Source organism: Microcebus murinus, chromosome 13 (assembly GCF_040939455.1).
Source record: "Microcebus murinus isolate Inina chromosome 13, M.murinus_Inina_mat1.0, whole genome shotgun sequence".
Lineage (NCBI taxonomy): Eukaryota > Metazoa > Chordata > Mammalia > Primates > Cheirogaleidae > Microcebus > Microcebus murinus.
Window position 1 is genome coordinate 69527512 of NC_134116.1, and position 19830 is coordinate 69547341.

The 19830-nt window shown below is 38.1% G+C and overlaps 1 protein-coding gene across 1 annotated transcript in view; it reads left to right on the forward strand.

Moving 5' to 3' along the window:
- The window catches only part of LOC105862089 (coiled-coil domain-containing protein 169), a 105008-nt gene that overhangs the window by 69287 nt on the left and 15891 nt on the right, over positions 1–19830 (forward strand). Inside the window, exons 11-15 of the mRNA XM_076009484.1 lie at positions 846–1057; positions 9248–9309; positions 9390–9494; positions 12437–12536; positions 14350–14460. Coding sequence (XP_075865599.1) covers positions 846–1057; positions 9248–9309; positions 9390–9494; positions 12437–12536; positions 14350–14460 — 590 coding nt within the window. The remainder of the gene's footprint in view (positions 1–845; positions 1058–9247; positions 9310–9389; positions 9495–12436; positions 12537–14349; positions 14461–19830) is intronic.

The window sequence follows — 19830 nt, forward strand, 5'->3', positions numbered from 1 at the left end:
TTTCCTGCAGCCCTTGAGAACCAGGCTGAAGCAGGAGGGACACCTGTACCAGCACCCTGCCCCATTTTGGGCACGCTGCCTCTCTCTTTGTACACGTCTTCCTGACCCCTTCACCCACTTGTTTTGGCTTCAAATCTGGCCAACTCCCAGGTTTTTTTTTCCTCTTGTGGATTTGTATGTGGCCTGACATTTCCAGTTGTTTTCTATGTCCATTAATTCTAGCATCCTCATTCTTTGGCATTCCCAGTGGGTTGAGTTCATTAGCTGTAGAGAATAAAACAGAAATAAAAGATGAAGATGGAAATTCTATTTTTCCTAATTGTACTGAAAAATACTCCCAAATGGAAATAAAGAATCCTTTTGGCTCCTGATATTGGGATTTGAATAGCATATATATTCCACTCAGAGACTTTGAGCATTGCTTAGGATGTAGGGATTTAGATCTTTCTTTGTCCTCTGGAATGTATTTCACCAAAATAAATTGTGTGGCAGAGTCACCAGTTTGGTTCTCTCAGCAGTAAACATACTTTCCAGCAGGAAAACTGGGTCATAAGAATTCTATCTATTGTTTAAAAGGACAAGAGAGAAATTCGCAGGAAAACCACAGTAGAAAAGCATTGGTAGGCAAAACTTTAAAAAATAACATGACCTTCAGATCCATAGGCACTGAGGATATGAAATTAATAGTTCCTGTCCTTGAGGTTCTTATAGTCGACCATCCACTCTGGCTGTAGAGTCAGTCATTGTGTTATATGTAACCTTTATTTATTTTATCCTCTCATACTTGACATTTTCTCTGTGCCTAGATATTAATTATGTGGTGCTACGGCTTCCTTCTCTTTCAGGCAAAAATAGAATTCTTATTAGTCGGAGATGTCACTGTTCACTACCTGGCCGATACAGTACAGAAAGTCTTCTCCAATATAGCAGAAGTCACCGTCACCACCAGCGACGTGAAGAAGGCAGCGGCACTTTTGGATGACTGCACGTTCAACATGGTTTTCCTGAAGATGACTTCTTTAAGTGCTGAGGAGCTGGAAACTGTCAAGTTAATTAGGTAAGCTTCAAAAACCTTGACTTTGTATCTTTAGAATATTAATATTTTTTTAAAAAAACTATTTCTATAAAAATCCTTAAAAGATGATATATTCCTACTTATTTAAAAAATGTTATTTTTAAAATTCATGGGCAGAATCTTGATACGTTTTTATTGCTAGTCAGACATACTGTTGTAAGAAATTGTCATTTTAACTTGAAAACCAGTAAGTATGGGCGAGAATGAAGTGACTTGGTCGTAAAAATGAATTGGTCATAGAAATTTATTTGGTATGTGATGCTTCTGTTATCCCCATACATGGTCCTTTTTAATTGCTGCATCATTAAAATGGTGCATCTTTTCAGAGTTCATTAATTGCTACAGCAGACACAATGAACACTCTTTGCTTTCTGTCATGTTAGCTTTGGGCTGGAGTGTCTCTTGGAGCCAGCCATGAGGCCCTCTGGATCCACTGAGTCCGGACACTACCACCTCCAGTGTATTTGTTTAGTTTTGTAGCTCCATAGTCCTGCTTCCTGGTCACCCACTCCAGCTTTAAAGAATTGGATTCCAGCGGTGGGACAGTTCTCTGCCTGACTATATAGGATTTTGAGCTGTATGGGATGTGTTTCAAAAGAGTTAGATCAGAACAGATTTGTTCCCTTTCTATGAAACACTTGATAGAGATAGTGAAATGGTAGATAATATTGGAACATATGAGAGCTTGTTAAAATTATATGACAGACCCTTCTAGGGTAAAAGAGAAAGTTCAGAGACAATATCGTGATCCCTGAATAAAGGAGCAGGCAAATGATGTTAGGGGGAAAGAAAGGTTGGAATGAAAAGAAGCCCAAACCAATGATTCACTTGTTAAACAGAGGCAGACAGGTAGACGCTACTCCTGGGGTTTCCTAGAACAGTTGACCTGCGTTTCTTTCAGCTTTCTACTGGGAGTGCGAACTCTCTCTAGACAAACCAGGAAAACGACAAGTGGGTTTCACTTCCAAAACATGTTGTGAGCTATCCTCCAGAGAATATGCCAATTTTATTACATATGATCTAGAGATAGAGTTCCCCTGTTGAGAACTCATCATAATTTTTCATTTATATCATATTTTGAAATTTCTACAATAGCTGTGTGAGGCGGGTAGAACAGGGTTTCATCCTCCCTAGACAGATGAGAAACCTGGGGTTGAAGTGACCTGCTTTGTTTGTACAAACTCAGAACTCTTCACTCTTCCCTTCATGTGCTTTTTAGCAGTCTGTAATTACTGGACTTTTGTACTGAACCTCTTTTTCACCTCTGGGATTCAGTATATGCTAAGCTCAGTGTAAACAAACATAGATATGGTTTTGGGGAGCACTGGACGGATCATATAGCTGGTCTCTCTCTTTATTCCAAGAGTGGGATCCTAGCCGTGCCTCTCCGAATGGAGTAAAGCTTTATGTTTGTTCCTATCAAAGCTAAATTTTGAGCAGGATAAGAATAAAGTTCCATTTAAGAACCAGCTTTATGTTTAGTTGCAGTTATTAAAACCTAGGAGGTTAAAGGAAAGAGTTTCCTGTTACTTTTGTGGATTTTCCTCACTGCTGTTTTTATTGCTCTGAAAAACAGAGCTTAAGATTTCTTAGCAGAGAAAAGAAGGTAGATGAAGGTACTAAGTGTACAGATATGCATATGGTAGTTCTATTATTTTTCTTTAAAAGTGTTTGAAAAGGGAAAAAAAGGATAATGTGTAGAATACACTGGATTTATTTTTCTTGTTTGTCTCTTGTTGCACTATTCCCAATATCCAGCAGGTGTCTTGACAAACAGCAGGTATTAGCTACCTTGCTGTAGGCGTGAGTGAGCGGCGATATGGATGAGTGGGAGAAATGCCATTCTGGGGAAGACAATGAGTTCCAGCTTTTGTGTTCTTCTCTGAAAAAGGGACAAAGTTTTTTTTTTGTGTGTGTGTGTGGAAGTTTTGCTTCATGATGCTGGCTGCAGAGGCTGGAAATGTTTCTGAAATTCCCTTTCCTGCCCTCAGCACTGTTATGAGTTTATGATTTATGAGTTATTTAAACCCTTATGCAAGATGTTTATAGTTTTCACCTATAGTTTTTCTTAAGGTAATAAGTCCTCTACATGTTCTGCCCCATTTATAAGGCATTTAAACTGTCATCTTTCCTAAAGCACGGTATCTTTTGAGTGTTGGCTAACATTTAATGACCAAACCAAAATGCAGAGTCTGGTTTAGCTTTTCATCTGCTGCATTTTAGATTTTTCCCCTTAGATCTTTGTTGCATTTTTGTAATATCTAAAAATCTGGGTAGGTTTAGGAAAACATACAACTACTTATCTAACTCTTCTCTCTTTGGGCACTTTATGTCCACTGCTAGTGAATGAGGGATTTATGGTAGAATAAAAGTATCTATATTTATTTTCAGTATTAAAGCACTTGATCACAAATATATATGTCTGTAAGGCATAATTGAAAATAAGAATTAAGTTTAGCCTGTTAGCTATAATATTAGATTGATTTTAGAATAAAATGAGAGCAGCCTCCTTCAAAGATTCTTAAATATATTCTTACAAAACTATGTCTTAAGCTTGTTGCTAACCTTTGATCAACTTTAATCATTTATAAAATATTGGTACTTTACAGACTGACATTCCCAGTTATAGGTTAGTGTTCCTGATAGTTGGCCCTAATTTGTTTTCATTTTATGAATGTATTGAAAAAATATATTTTTATTGAGCAAATGAACTCAAACCTACCCAGTGGTAAAATATTTTAAGATAATCGTCAGATTCATTTGCTTGGCTCCAGAATTCCAGGGATATTTCACTCTTAGCTTATGTCAGTTCTCAGAATTGAGCCACACTCAAAGGGCAGATGCTTGATCATTCAGACATGTCCTGACACTTTATCTTCCAAAGGCAGGTAGAGAAAATTGAAATATGTTTCAAATCATTAACAATGTCTGGATCCTCTCTGGAGTTCTGATTTTCCTTTCCATGAAGTGGCTCTGCAGTTCTCAAAATTTCATGATTCTCATGAGCTCAGAGCAGTTTAGCAACGGGAAAGGAATGTATGATGTGGTTCCATCTGTTCAGTCTACAAATCAAGTTTAGATCTGATTTCATTTTTCCCCATGTAGTTTGATCAGTTAACTTATCACTTTACTAAGAAAACTCAATCTTGTAAGCCACAGAGATCTAACAATTTCTCCTTTTGTGTCTCCCAAAACATCCTTGACTTGATAATGTAACTCAGTAAATCTTACTATTTAATAGTTTGCATGACTTAGTCCTCTGGATATTTGGCAATAAATACGATAACAAAACATCTAAATAGTTTTACTAAAAAATTTATCCTATAAATTGGTGGTAGATGTGGATAGGAACTGAGGAAGGTTCTAGATCTTTGTAATTTCTAGCACCTTACTATGGTGAATGGTGCAGCAGGAACTATTCTGTCCAACAGCAGAGCCGGAGCAGGGCATGCCAGCCTTCATTGTTGTCCAGAATAAACCATCAGAGTATTATTACATTTTACTGCAGGTGCATTATAAATAGTACGTGAAGTCAGTATTTCTATATTTATAGTAAAAGTCTTACCAAAAGGGGATATTTTAATTAATTAATTAACAAAGAACATTATTTGTTATAAGTCCCAAAGAGGCCATGCCAGGTTAGCTTAGCTGCATTTAGCCCAAGAACAGAATAATGGATAACTGTATTCAAGAAGCCACAACCTGAAGATGACACTGGCTTTTTTTTTGTTCCTTGAAGTCTTTATGGCTCTACAGGAAGTAGGATTAGAAATTTCTCCTGGCTTCATAGGGACTCTTAAGACCTGGCCGTCTTAGATGATAGCTTTCAGAGGGCAGGGCTTTCCTGAGACCCTTTGGTAAGCAGAGTGTCAGAGTGTACAACTTGCCTCAAAACACTTTTATGTGATCTTTTTGTTTTGTTTTGTTTTTTTCAGCTACCAGAGACCAGAACTGGGGATGGGGCAAGACAGAGGGTGAGGGTGGGCACTGGTGCAGTCTGGGCAGATGGCTGGCTCCAGCTCCATAGGGCATCGGAGGGAGGGAGGTGTAGGAATGGAACGTAGAGTATCAGTGTCCAATCTCGTATTTGAGGTATAGTCGTAGGAAATATCATGACATTTAAACAGTCTAATCTGTGAAAGAAGAGGAGAAAAGAATTCTCTTCAAATGAATTGCAAAAATTTAAAAGACAAGGGACTTCAGTTGAGAGGGTCTGAGAACCTGCAATTTGCTTTCGGCATACGGAAGATGAAGTGGTATCATCTGGGGTGGGTAAAAGAGACTTTTGTTTATGTGTTGCTTAGTTTTGTTTCAAGGAACATTCATTCATTAGAAAGTGAACATTTTCTTGTTGATCCTGGAAACTACAAACTCTTTTAGCATATTGATTTGTAGAGAATGTGAATGAGTGGCGAAGCTTAAGACCAGAGTGCTGGATTCTGGGAACTATATCGATCCTAGAGTCCCTGTGCAGCAGGGGGCGTGTGTTGGTTGGTAATTGATTCTGTGCCAATGACAAAAGTCCAAGAATTCCAACTCTGCTATAAAGATTGAAATTTGAAAGTCATCAGGGCATATAAATCCATATATCCAAATCTAACATACTTTAGGGTCTATAAAATTAATTTGTATAATTTTTTAAAAATGGACATAAGATGGTTTCTAAAAGGAAAGAACCTTTTTTTCTCCTTTATTTCTAGAGTACTTTGACTTAAGATAATTTATCTTTTTGGAAATGTGTAAAGTATTTTTCTTTTAACAGACTAAGTTACCCAATAATTTTCTTTCGGTGGTCCTATCTGTTCAGTCCATTTTCGCCTTCTGCCTGTCTTTCCTCATCCTGTTTTCCATATATAGTCCACACTTTTTCATCACTTAAAAATATGTATGGGCTTGGGGCAATGGCTCACGCCTGTAATCCTAGCACTCTGGCAGGCTGAGGCGGGAGAATCGCTGGAGGTCAGGAGCTCGGGACCAGCCTGAGCAAGAGGAGACCCGTCTCTACTAAAAAAATAGAAAAAATTAGCGGTGGTGCACACCTGTAGTCCTAGCTACTCAGGAAGCTGAGGTGGGAGGATCATTTGAGCCCAGGAATTGGAGATTGCAGTGAGCTATGATGACGCCATGGCACTCTAGCCCAGGCAACAGAGCAAGACTCTGTCTTAAAAAAAAAAATAGAAAAAAAATATATCTGTGTGTGTGATATATATGTATGTGTGTGTGTAATATATATATATATGTATATATATAGTATATATTATATAAAATATAATATATACTATATATTATAATATATATATATATTACACACATATATATATATATATTACACACACACATACATACCTGAAGGCCAGGTGCTGTAGTTCACACCTATAATTCAGCACTTTGGGAGGCCTTGGCCAGAGGATCACTTGAGGCCAGGAGTTCAAGACGAGCCTGAGCAATATAATAAGACCTCATCTCTACAAAAAATAAAAAAATTAGGTGGGCACAGTGACTACTTGGGAAGCTGAGGCAGGAGGATCGCTGGATCCCAGGAGTTCGAGGCTGTATGTACTAAGTATGATTACACCACTGCACTCCAGCCTAGGCAACAGAGTAAGACCCTGTCTCTAAGTGTGTGTGTGTGTGTGTGTGTGTGTGTGCGTGCGCGCACGCCTGCGTGTATATGAGAAATGCTTACATCATGGCAGACGTCATTCTGATCATTCCCACTGTGCCGCCACACCCCACCACACCAGCGTACTGATGAGCCATCCCGACCTCCACATTCAGCTGGCCCTCGCTCCCACATATGTCTATTTTGGTGACAAAATATGTCTGCCAGAGCTTCGCATAAACCCATAGAAACTGCATATTCTTCCCTCCCTTCTCTTCCAGCCCAAACTCAAAATTCATAGGACAGAACCAAACCTGAGCAGACCTCAATTGGGTGAATGTCACATTTTAATAATAATCCTACTAGTTTGAAGAAATTCACTTAGTAAATATTCTGAATTCTTTTTTTTTTTTTTTTTGAGACAGAGTCTCGCTTTGTTGCCCAGGCTAGAGTGAGTGCCATGGCGTCAGCCTCGCTCACAGCAACCTCAAACTCCTGGGCTCAAGGGATCCTGCTGCCTCAGCCTCCCAAGTAGCTGGGACTACAGGCATGCGCCACCATGCCCGGCTAGTTTTTTCTGTATATATTAGTTGTCCAATTAATTTCTTTCTATTTATAGTAGAGACGGGGTCTCACTCTTGCTCAGGCTGGTCTCGAACTCCTGACCTCGAGCAATCCGCACGCCTTGGCCTCCCAGAGTGCTAGGATTACAGCCGTGAGCCACCGCGCCCGGCCTTGAATTCTTTATTTTTACCAAAGATCCTCAGGTATGCCTGCTTTCTCTGCCATCAGCTGTTTCCTAAATAACTGCCCTATAGTCTCCTCAATCCATAGGCAGAATGGTCTTTCTCAAATGCAACTATAATCATGTTCCTCCCAAGCTTAATAGCTTCCTGATACCCAGTTTATTTCAATTCCGACTCTTTCCTTTGGCCTAAAAGGCCTTCCTGCCTCTCTGGTCTCATCTCATGCTCTTCTCTCTCAGAGGCTCTGAGCTCGAGCCACCTTGGACGTCTTGCACTTTCCCAAACTCACCTTGGTCTTTGCTACCTCAGGGCTTGTGCATGTGCTGTTCCCTTGGCCCAGAATGTTCCCTGCTGCATGTCTGCTTTCTGCCCTCCCCCTCTTTGCAGCCCTTCAGGTGATTAACTCTTGCTGGCCGCAGAGTTTGGTCTGCTGGAAGCCACCCTGCAGAGGCATGTGCTCCCGTTGGCCCCGTCCATGGCTTTCCTTCATGGCGCAGGACACATATCAGCCACGTGTAGTTTATTTAATGTCTTTCCTCCCCAGGGCCCTTGTCCATCTGTTCACCATGATTCCCCGAAGAGCCTCGAACAGAGCCTAGCACGTAGTCTGGCACACAGTAGGCTCTCTGTATATGCGACTCATGTATAAATTGTATATAATTATATATATATATATATATATACGTGTATAAATTATATATAATGCAGTTTGAAATATAGAATAATATATCCTTACTTTCCAATGCATATATAAGATAAACTAACAATATTATACAGTTGGGATTCTTTTAGTTCTTGTTTTAATGAATAAATAACAACCACATATAACCGAATACTAATAATGATGTTCCTGGTATCTAAGAATAGTTTGTTTTTCTGGTAGTTTTAACCATTCTCTTTCAGGTCTTTAAAGTCTTGTTCACAGTCATATTCTCCTTGGAAAACATTTCATTTTGGCTAATGCCAAGGCTTAGTATCCATCAGATTATTAGAAATTCTGATTTACTATACTCCTGAGCTTAGTTAATTGTAAGGCCACAATTTTTTTTTAAAATAAAAGTTTTATTGTGAAAAATTTTAATCATATAAAGGTAGAGAGTATAATGAACTTCCAGGGACCCATAATGCAGTTTCAACAGTTACCAGCATCTGGCCCTTCTTGTTTCATTTCCACCCTCCCAGCCCTGGTGGATTATTGTAAAGCAAATCTAGAACACCATTTCATTTCATCCATAAATACTTTAGTAGGTACCTGTCCAAGATAAGGACTCTTTAAAAAAATAGTCACAATACCAATATTATACCTGAAAATTAATAACAATTCCTTAATATTATCAAATATCCAGTGTTCAAATTTTCCTGCTCATCATATGATTTTTTTTATTTTGTCTATGAGTTAATGCAAATCAGGATTCAACTTTCCCTTCTACCTTTTTTTTTCCTTTTTGTCTCTTTAATTATATATATATTTTAAAAAGTCTTTTGTCTTATAGAATTTCCTACATTCTAGATTGTGCTGATTTCTTTTCTATAGTGTTCTCTAAAATGTTCTCTGTTTCCCCCAAATTTCTTGTAAACTGATAATTAGATGAAAAGTTTGGATAAGGTTTAGGCTTTTTTATATTTTTAATAAAAAGTGGTACACCTTTTTCCTCACTGATTTGAAGTATTACTTTTACTAAATTTTCATATTAATGATACCATTTTAAATTCTAAAGAAATAAAGACAAGCACTGTAGTTTAGTGCCTTATAAACTAAATTCTTGAATTCCAATTTTTTGAATGAGGATTTTCCTTCATTTTAACATTTTTTTTCCTTCTCAGATTTGGCAAGAAGAAAAACACACATTTGCTGTTTGTTTTTATAATCCCTGAAAATTTCAAAGGTATGTGCCTGTTGGATATAGTATTTGTTTTTTCTTCAACTAGAAATCATGAGATCAATATTTAATACAAAGATTCTTAGATTGCATTTCAGGTCATGGAGCTGATATTACATTAATTGAACCACTGACAATGGAAAAAATGAATATTGTGGTAAAATACTGGAAAACATATTTGTCAAATACTGGTGAGTAAAAACTAAATTAAGAGAAATGTATGTTCTTGTGAATGAAAAAATTAACATCTTCAGAGGTTTAAATGTGTTGCACAAGGGCAAATACAGTGTCATGGTGGGCACAGGGTGGTGTATTTATTTTCTTTGGTAGCAAGATTGTGTTACTGTTTTTTGAGGAGGAGAGGGTAGCCTAGCTACCATAATTTGTCATTAAAATGGAATTAATCGTGCTGTGTCATTGTGTGATTATCTAAAAGCCAAGGGCATGGACCTTGAATTGTATAGTACTTTCTGCTTTACAAAACACTTCATATGAATTCTTTTACTTCTTTAAGTTAATAAGGTGGTTGTCCTTTCTGTTTTAGTCACAGAGAATTAGTGTCAGTGCTTCAATTAGGCCTCACATTTCTAAACTCTTAACTTGTTACATTATGCATATCACTAGCATCTAAACAATTAAATTAGCTTTAATTTGGCTTGTAAGAGGACAGGCTCCTATTTCTGAAATTACATTTTACTGGAATCATTATTGGTCAGTGACTGCTTTTGGTCTTTCTAGGCCTGGGATGCTAGCTAGGAAATATTTTATTAGGTCATTAAGTATGAAATGTCTGACTTCAAATCAAAAGTTTAGTTTATTATATCTCAAACAGGAAGCAGTATGCACCTAAACTGTCAACACAGTTTTGCTGTCTTAATGGTAGCTTGTTTATGTCAGCAGCAAAGAAGCCTGGAGAGCGAGGGATGATGAAATCAAGAAAGGCGTTGTTCTCACAGCTTGTTGACAATTGAATATTTTTCCTTGCAAGAAGTGCTCCAAAGCCTGGAAGAAGTGGTGTTCAGTTGGTGCAAGGTCTGGTGACTATGGTGGATAACAGAGAGAGTCCAAATCCAGCCTCTGCAGTCTGAGCAGCGTTGTTTGTCTGACATGTGGTCGAGCATTGTCTTGCAAGAGGACTGGCCTGTCTCTACTGACCAATCTCAGCTGCTTAATCCCAAGCATCCTCTTCATTTCATCCAATTGTCTGCAGTAGACATCCTCTGTAATGAATTGAGAGGTTTCATGAGGTTGTAATGGAAACTGCCAGCGCTGGACCGCCAAACAGACACCAGTAGCATTTTTGATGAATATTAGGTTTTGGACTGTGTTTCCTCACTTTGTCTTTATCCAACCATTGTGCTGAATGCTTGAGATTGTCAAAAAGAATCCATTTTTCATCACACACAACAATAGAGTGTAGAAATGGTTTGCCTTTATGTTGTGACAGCAAAGAAAGGCAAGCTTCGAAACCATTTCTCTCTGATGCTTACTTAATTCATGTGGTGCCCATCTATCCAGCTTCTTTACCTTGCCCATTTGTTTCAAATGGTCCATTATTGTTGGAACAGTAACATCAAACCTTGTTGCTAGTTCACACATAGGTTGAGACGGATTTGCTTCTACTATAGTTTTCAGCTCATCATTATTCGTCTTGGTCTCAGGTCACCCATGTGGCTCATTTTCAAGATTAAAATCATCAAAATGGAACTGCTCAAACCATCGACGTACTGTGCATTCATTAGCCACATCCTTCCCAAAACTTCATTGATATTTTGAGCTGTCTGCACTGCATTGGTTCCATGGAAGAACTCATATTCAAAAATAACACAAATTATTTACTTAGCCATGGTTTCACAAATGTTGCTCTAAAAAAAAAAAAATTGAAAGCTAATCACGAGCTAAAACATGCTTTTGAAAGAATGAGGATGTACCTTCACAATAAAATAAAAAAGAAAAACCCAAGAAGTGTCAAAGTGAAATGTTAGAGATATCAACTGTCAAACTTAGTATGTAAAGAAATCGGATATTCCATACTTCATAACCTAATAAAATAATAGATCTTAAATTAAGAGATGTTGGTCACGGGGTACAGAGTTTCAGTTGTATAAGATGAAAAAATCCTGGAGCTCAAATACATAATAGTGTGACTATAATTCATACTATCTTGTATACTTAAATTTGCTAAGAGGGTAGATTGTAAGTATTCTTACCACAAAAAAAGTGGTAACTGTGTGAGCTGATATGTTATTAACTTGATTGTGGTGATTATTTCACAATATGTATGTGTATCAGCTCAAGTTGTACACTTAAATAGACACATTTTATACTCCAATCGAGCTGGAAAAACATTTTTAAAAAAATTAAGAATGATATTTTTCTTAAAATGAGCCTAAATGATACTTTCAGGATTATTCTGTATGAGCTCAGATTCCCGATGACACAGGATTCAGTACACCCCTCCTTTTTTTAATGTTCTTTTTTAATATTCAGATGAGTGAATCTGTTTTGTAACATTCCAGTGGCTCCAAGCCCCTGCAGTCTTAAAGTTCTTCCTGGAAATGGCTAACCATGGTGACCAAGGGCTTTTGCAGCCTCTTCTTATTTGGACCTTGGTGGACATAGAGCAGCTGCTCCTCACCTGTCCACACCCTTCTGCCGGTTATGACCACGTCTGCTTCCAGTCCAGTTGTCTCATCTTTGCTCAGAGGATGAGCAGCTGCCAAAAATAAATAATAACAATAATTCAGATGCCATATTTTGACGATGCAGCTGCTATTGAAGACTCATGCATATTTTCTGTCTCTTGACATTTACCTATAAATAGAAACTTGATAAATAAACGCACTTGAATGTGTCTTCAGCATACCTGTTGCTAAGCTACTAGAATCTGTACGAAAGAGGGTATCTTGGGGTAAATAGTATATAGTATTTTAGTTGTTGCTTTCTAACCTATGTGGTTTTATACTTCACAGACTGAAATCTATAAATTGCTTTCTATTTTAAGAATACTGCTCTATAAAATCCATTGAGTAAAAGGTGACAACTGCTTTAAGGATTGGGCTTGTATATTTGATTGGCATCATCCCCAGGGGTAATTTTAGAATTAACATGGTGCCTCTTTTAAAATTTTCAGTTAAAAGTGAAAATGCTATGAGCCTTGAAGAACCTGGATTGCTCCTGCAGAGGTCTTGCAGTGAACCCCTGGAATATTTTTCTACTGATCTATTTGCCTGGTTAGTTTTTTTGTACCTTTTCATAATGGTAATACTTACTGTGTGTATTTCATTAAAAATACTTCTGGGCTGAGTAAGGTGGTTCACACCTGTAATCTCAGCACACTTTGGGAGGATGACGTGGAAGAATCACTTGAGTCTAGGAGTTTGAGACCAGCCTGGGAAACACAGCCAGACCTTGTCTCTAAAATAAAATTTAAAAATTAGCCGGACATGGTGGCACATGCCTGTAGTCCCAGCAACTCAGGAGCTTGAGGAGGATCGCTTGAGCCCAGGAGTTCAAAGTATCAGTGAGCTATGATTGCACCACTGCACTCCAGTCTGAGTGACAGAGTGAGACCCTACCTCTAAGTTGAGGAACACTAGCACAAGTGCTGGGAGTGATGTGAAAGAAAGAAGAGGCTATTTTGTGGAAGAGAGATGCAGCATTTTCTGTATTTCAGAATCCTGAGCTGGCAGCCATGGGTACAAACATTACAGAAGTATTTGACCCAATATCAGGAAGCACATGAGCAACCTCACCTGTTATCCACCTACCACTCAGCTGCTTCCTGTTGTCATTCTTGAATTCATGACCCTATCCTTCCAATTGTTGAAAACTGTTAAAAATGGATTTAGAGTTTCTTTTACACACCTTTATGTAGCTTTGAGAGTAGCTGGTAAACAAGGCAAGTTTTAGTGTATCTCTCTGTGTCTGTCTGTCTCATAGATACTGGCATTAAAACTTGCATTAGATAAGGCAGTCTCGAATTGGGCACCAGACTCTTTCAGTGCCAGCATTGTATGCTTATAAAAACTCACTTTTCATGAATTTCCTCCCTTCACTTTAAGTTGATTTCCAAGGAGGTTTTAAATAGAGCATAGGGCTACAAAGAATGCTGAGGACATGGGCACTGATGATGGTGAGAATTCTGAGTCAGTCACTTCTGGAATTTGTAGAATGTGGCCACCTACTATTTTGAACAAGGAAGGGAATTGGCAACTCATATGTGTGGTTAAACCAAAGATGAGCTCACTTAGGTATATAAGTGCAAAAATAGTAGTAGCTTTCTTGGTCTTATTTTAACCTTAAAGAGACTTACTGTATTAAACCTTGTCTGGGATACGAGGTTAGGAAGGGTCTTGGAAGGTTTCATGATTTTCTTATATTGCTTGCAACTGCTTTTTGATCTCTCTACTCATCCGGAATATTTCTGTCTTTCCTCAGAATCCTGCCACTGTAAATAAAAGTAAATTTCAAATCAAGTTATATCTCTTAGAATAAAAAGAATAGGATTAGTTTGCAAGTTTTTTAGATTTATATTTTTTAAAAAGTCAATCAAAATTCCAGAGGAAGTTCTAGAAAAATAGAAGAGCCAGAATATGTCCATAAATGACAAATTTTGAAATGGAAGGAACCTTCCCTGTACTGATCAAGTTAGAATAGGGTGTATCTTGGCCTTCTAATCCTTTATGCTTTTTTCCTGTAATGAACCTTTCCTTCTGATAGGTAGATACAGTCATATAATTTGGTATAGAGATAACAAATGGGGTCAGAATGTTTTAATCCTGCTTGTATCTTTTATTACTTAATAGTATATTTTAGAATTTTGATTAGTCATTGAATTTATGATGATTTTGATAATATCTTCTTTTGAATTTTTGAAACATTCTGTGCCAAATGTGTAAGATAAAGTGCTTTGATATTTATTGCCCCTTTATATGAAGCAAGAGACTTAGAAAAGCACTCGTTGAGTAGCATATTGATGCTTACTGTTCAATATCGCCTGACAATTTTCCTCTTTAATGTAGCATGATTTTCTCTTGTTTCTAGCTCTGAATCTCTAAGAAATGACAATGGGCTTGAATTAAAGTCTCCTTTGTCAGAGTTCGAGAAAAGCAAAAAGATTTCTCTTCTTCATTCAAGCAAGGAAAAACTGAGAAGGTGAATTTTAATACAGCGCTTTTTAAACATTATTCTTTGTAAGGAGAAATTACTTTCATATATTTTATATTTTTTTGGTAATATTATTAAAAGTCTAAGTGAAACTAGTTAATCTGACAATCAAACAGATGCCATTAACTCGTTCAGTCATTTAGTCATTGTCAACAAACATCTCTGAGTCTGCACTGGGTGCCAAAGTATGATTGGAGAATTGAGATAAAAAATAAGTCCTTGCCTTTAAAGACATTCTCAGTCTAGGGCTCAGACAGACTTCTAAGTAGGCTATTAAATAGAAAATTATGTTTTAATATATGTTATGATGAGAAGAACACAGAGTAAGGACACTGGAAAAGATATCTAAGACAGAATAAGGGGACAGAGAGAAGGCTTTTTAGAAGGCAATAGCTAAATTGAGCTTTCAACAAAAAGTTGCTGTTAATTTAGTTTAGAAATCAGGGAAGGACATTTTATATGAAGGAGTAATAGGTACAGAGGCTGGAAGTATCAGAGAGTACAGTGACACTTCCACGTGGTTGGCTGTCAGGACACAGGTGGGAAGGGGCCAGAGACCAGAGCAGTAGGTAAAGGCTGGTATGTCGTGCTACAGAATTCGAATTGCAACCTGGATTGTCGGGAAACCACTAAAGGATTTTAGCAAAGGAGTGATACGATGAGGTTTAAACCTTAGAACGAACATTCTAGTAGGATGTAAGAGATTGAATTGAATGCAGAGGCCAGAGGAGTGTGCCCTAAGAAATGATGAGATCCTTAGCTGTCGTGTTTGAGATCGGACAGGGAGGAAAAGGCAAATTCTAGATGTATGGACTGGGTAGAAGCAGTAGGAGCGTGGCTGGAGGAGGAGTGAAGCGTAACTCCTCAGGGCACGAGGACGTATGATAGCACGGCAGTGGGAGGGGTGCGGGTGCATGTGCTTTCGTTTTCATCCTTGTTAAGTTGGCCCTTTGATTCCAGAAAGATCTAGGCTAGAAGTACAGACTTAGAGGTGTCAGGGCACAGCATCTATTTGAAGCAATGGATGTAGGGAGGTGTATAATGATGGCAGGAAGCATGTAGGGAGGAGATGAGTGGAGAAGCAAACCTTAGGAAAATCTCAATATGTAAGGTCCAAGCAGCAGAGAGGGAATGGGGGAGAAATGAAGCACTGGGGAGATAAGAATACCGAGAAGGAGCAGTATCAAGGAGACCAGGGGAGAGGCGTTTCCTAAAGGAACAGGTGTGCAGGAGTACCACGTGGTGCAGAGATTAAGCAAGGTAAGAACCAATCGTTGCCTGTTTATATCTAGCCAGGCCTAAATGTCACTGATCTGGGCAAAAGTCATTTCATTGGTATGGTTAGGGAAGAAGCACCATAGCAGAAAGGTGGGAACTGAAAGGTGGGAAGAGGTGAAAGGAAGGAGCAGATGAAAGTGTGAGTTATTTAAAAGGGGACTAAGGGTAAAGTGAGAAATTTTGATAGGACTGGGCCAGACTTGGACATGTTTATGTTTATATTACAAAAGCAAACAGCTCGGAGAGAGAAGTATCTTAAAGATATTCATGTTGTGGTTATCTGTGGCTGCCCCAAAAATTAAAAGAAAATTTATTGGCTTGAAATAAATACCATTTTATTGTATTTTATGATCTTATGGGTTAGCAGTTTGAGCAGGGCTCAGCCGGACAATTCCTCTGCCTAGGTGACATTAACTAAGGCCACTCAGTAGTCTTCAGCTGGTGGACGGGCCAGTCAGGAGGGTCCAAGACGTCACATGTCTGCAGGGTGGTTAGAAGACTGAGCTCTGACTGCCGCACTGAAGCTTCTCCAGGATGGTAGTTTTGGGGTTGTTGGACTTCTTATGTGGTAGCCCAGCACTCCTCGAGAGAAGGTTCCAAGAGACAGGAAGTGTCTTCTACCATATGCCGTTGGTCAAAGCAGTGACAGGGCCCACCCAGACCCCAGGGGGAGGGGACGTAGACCCCACCTCTCAGTGGGGGGAATGTCAAAGAATTTTAATCCCTCACAGCTGGTGAGGGGTGTTGGTGGTAGAGGTAGCACCCCTGAGGAGGCAGAAGGCAGTGGGATCCAGAACCAGGTGGGAGACACCTTTTCCATGGCAAAGGGAGAGGAGTCAAAGCTCAGTGTGGGTGCAGGTGAGGTTTTTGATGGGGCCAGCAGAGGGAGGACTTGAGCAAGTTCTGTGCTGAATGGCCTCTATTATCTGCTGAAGGTGAGTGGGAAGATGATGAGCATTGAGGTTTGATGAGGTGGGACAGTGGATAGGCCAGTCTGGCCCAAAAGGGCTTCACTCAGTGACTGCTTCCTGGGCCGGGTCAAGGATTAGAGCCCCCTGGCAGTGCTGTCCCATAGATTTCACTCATCTGAAGCAACACGAGAAAAATACAGTGTAATGTGTATTTTTAAAGCTAGAATTTACATCTCAAGGTTGTATTCTCCATGCTTTATTTGTTGTTAAAATCATAGTGATGTTAGTAAATGGTTCCAATGGAATGATACTAGGAGACATCCATTCATTATTTTTCATTTCCAGATCTAATATTGGGAACTCCTTATTGGTTCCCCAAGGTTATATGTTAGTTTTGTTTTTTTTAATTTTAATGGTTGATGAAAATAAAAATCTAAGAACCACTCATCTAGTACACTACAAAGATGTTTTAGGGGCTGTTTCCCCCGTGGCATTATTTGAAGGACTACAAATCTTTGTTTCCTAAAAAGAAAAGCTGTGACAAGGACCTCTCCCTTCCTCTTTAGAGATTTGCTTGGGAGGTACCAGAAGGTAAACAAGCCACCTCTAATTCTTTGCCTTTCCCTCTTCTTAATGCTTCTGCTTGAGCCCCTGAACCTGAAAATGGTTGCTTCTAGAATATTTCCCTTCTTGCTCCTCCTCCCCCTGCTTTACATATGGTTTTGGGTTTTTTTAATTTTGTTTTTAAGCAGCGCAGGGTAACGTGCTGTTTGCTAATGTTAAGAAAATGATAGTTCTGGATGATGGTTTTGAGTATTTGCGTGTGGGAATTTTTTTTTTTTTTTTGGAAACAGAGTCTCACTCTGTTGCCCATGCTAGAGTGCAGTGGCATCAGCCTAGCTCACAGCAACCTCAAATTCCTAGGCTCAAGAGATCCTCCTGCCTTAGCCTCTGGAGTAGCTGGGACTCCAGTTGCATGCCACCATGCCTGGCTAATCTTTCTATTTCTAGTAGAGACAGGTCTCACTCTTGCTCAGGCTGGTATTAAACTGGTGATCTCAAGCGATCCTCCTGCCTTGGCCTCCCAGAGTGCTAGGATTACATGCATGAGCACCTTTGCCTGGCGAGGAATTTTTTTTCTATATAACAACTCCAATACCTCTGTTTTCATTATTAGAACAGATTAATAAAAATTAGCTAACTAATTCTTATATTCCTGGTAAAATACTTTCATTATATTTTAAAAATGCATAAACATGTTTTTATCTTGCACGATATGTACTTTTCCAAGTTATACCATCCTTTGTGTGTGTGCCCATGATATGGGCATGATGGTGCTTTAATAATTTTCAGGGTTGTCTGCTCACTTGAAAAAAAGTGAAAGTGAGCTTTTCCATAGTCTCCCCCAGATGAAGGTTTTTCCAGGACTAGACAAGTCTTAGAAAATCAAGGAAGGTAGAACAGGAAGTTCTCAGAGGGTCCAAAGTTGTGTGTGGCCCAGAAACCTTTCCCTCTGAGTCCTTGTTTGCTTGAAACACATTTGTACAGAGGAGAGACCCAAGTAGACATCCTTGCCTTGTTCTAATCTCAGAGGGATAGTGTTACCATTACATATGATGTAAGCTATAGGTTTTTGTCCATGTCTTCCATCAGCTTAAGAAAGTTCCCTTCTAGTCCTAATACAGGTTTTTATCATGAATGGATATAAAATTTTGTCTGTGTTTTTTTTCCCCTGTATTGATTAAGATGATTATATGATTTTTTTTCTTAGCTAATGTGGTGCTTATATTTATTTTTAAAATGCTAAACTCTACTTTGTCCTGATATATTGTCCTTTTATTTTATTGCTGGATTAGATTTGCTAATATTTTGTAAACAATTTTTGCATCTGTGCTTATGAAGGCTCTTGGTCTGTGGTTTTCTTAAAGTCTGATTTCCGTATCAGGGAATTGCTGACCTCACAAAATAGAATGCAAAGTCTTCTCTTCTGTTTTCTGAAAGAGTTTGTGTAGGAATGATGTATTTTATAGAATTCAACAATGAAGTCATCTAGGCTTCGAATTTTCTTTGTGGGAAGGTTTTAATCACAAACTCAATTTCTTTAATGATTATAGAACTCAATATTTTATTTTCTCCTGTGTCAGTTTGAGTTAATTTATGTCTTTCAAGAAATGTGTCCATTTAATTTAAGTTGTTAAATTTATTGAACAACTTTATAATACTCTTTTATTATCATTTTAATGTATTTAGGTCTGTAGTGATGGCTACTTTCATTCTTGGTATTGATAATTTGTGTTTTCTCTCTGTTTTTCTTAATCAGTCTAGGAAAAAGTTTTTCAGTTTTACTGATTTTGATCTACTGATTTTTTTCTATTGCTTGTCATTTTATATTTCATTAATTTCTATTCTTTGTCATTTCCTTGTTTCTATACTTTGATTTTTTTTTTTTTTTTTAAGAGTCTCACTCTGTGGCTCAGGCTGGAATGCAATGGCATGATCATAACTCACTGCATCCTCGAACTTCTGGCCTCAAGCAATTCTCCTGCCTGGGCCTCCCAAAATACTGGGATTACAGGTGTGAGCCACCGTACCAGCATACTTTGCTCTTTTTATCTATCTTCTTAAGTAGAAACGTAGATAATTGATTTTAACTTTTTCTTCTATAAGCATTTAAAACTAAAAATGTCTCTTTATAAAAGTTTTTCTCTAAACAATGCTTTAGCTGCATCTCATAAAGTTTGATATATTTCCACTGAAATATGAATCATTAAGTTCAAAATATTTTCTCATATCCCTTGTGATATTTTTCTTTTACCAGTGAAGCATATAACTTAATTTCCACATGTTTGGAGATTTTTCAAGTACTGATTTATAATTTAATTATGTTGTCATCTGAGAATATACTCTGTAAGGTTTCTATCATTTGATACTTCTGAGACTTGTTTTACAACCCAAAGTATAGTCTCTCTTGATTAATGTTCCATGTGCATTTGCAAAGAATGTATGGTCTGCTGTTTTGGGGTGTAGTGTTCTATAAATATTAATTAGGTAGAATTGGTTGATAGCATTTTTCATATAGTCTGTACTCTTACTGATTTTGTTGAGGGTTAAATTCTTCAGTGATGACTGTAGATTCATCTATTTTTCCCTTTATTTCTGACAGTTTTGG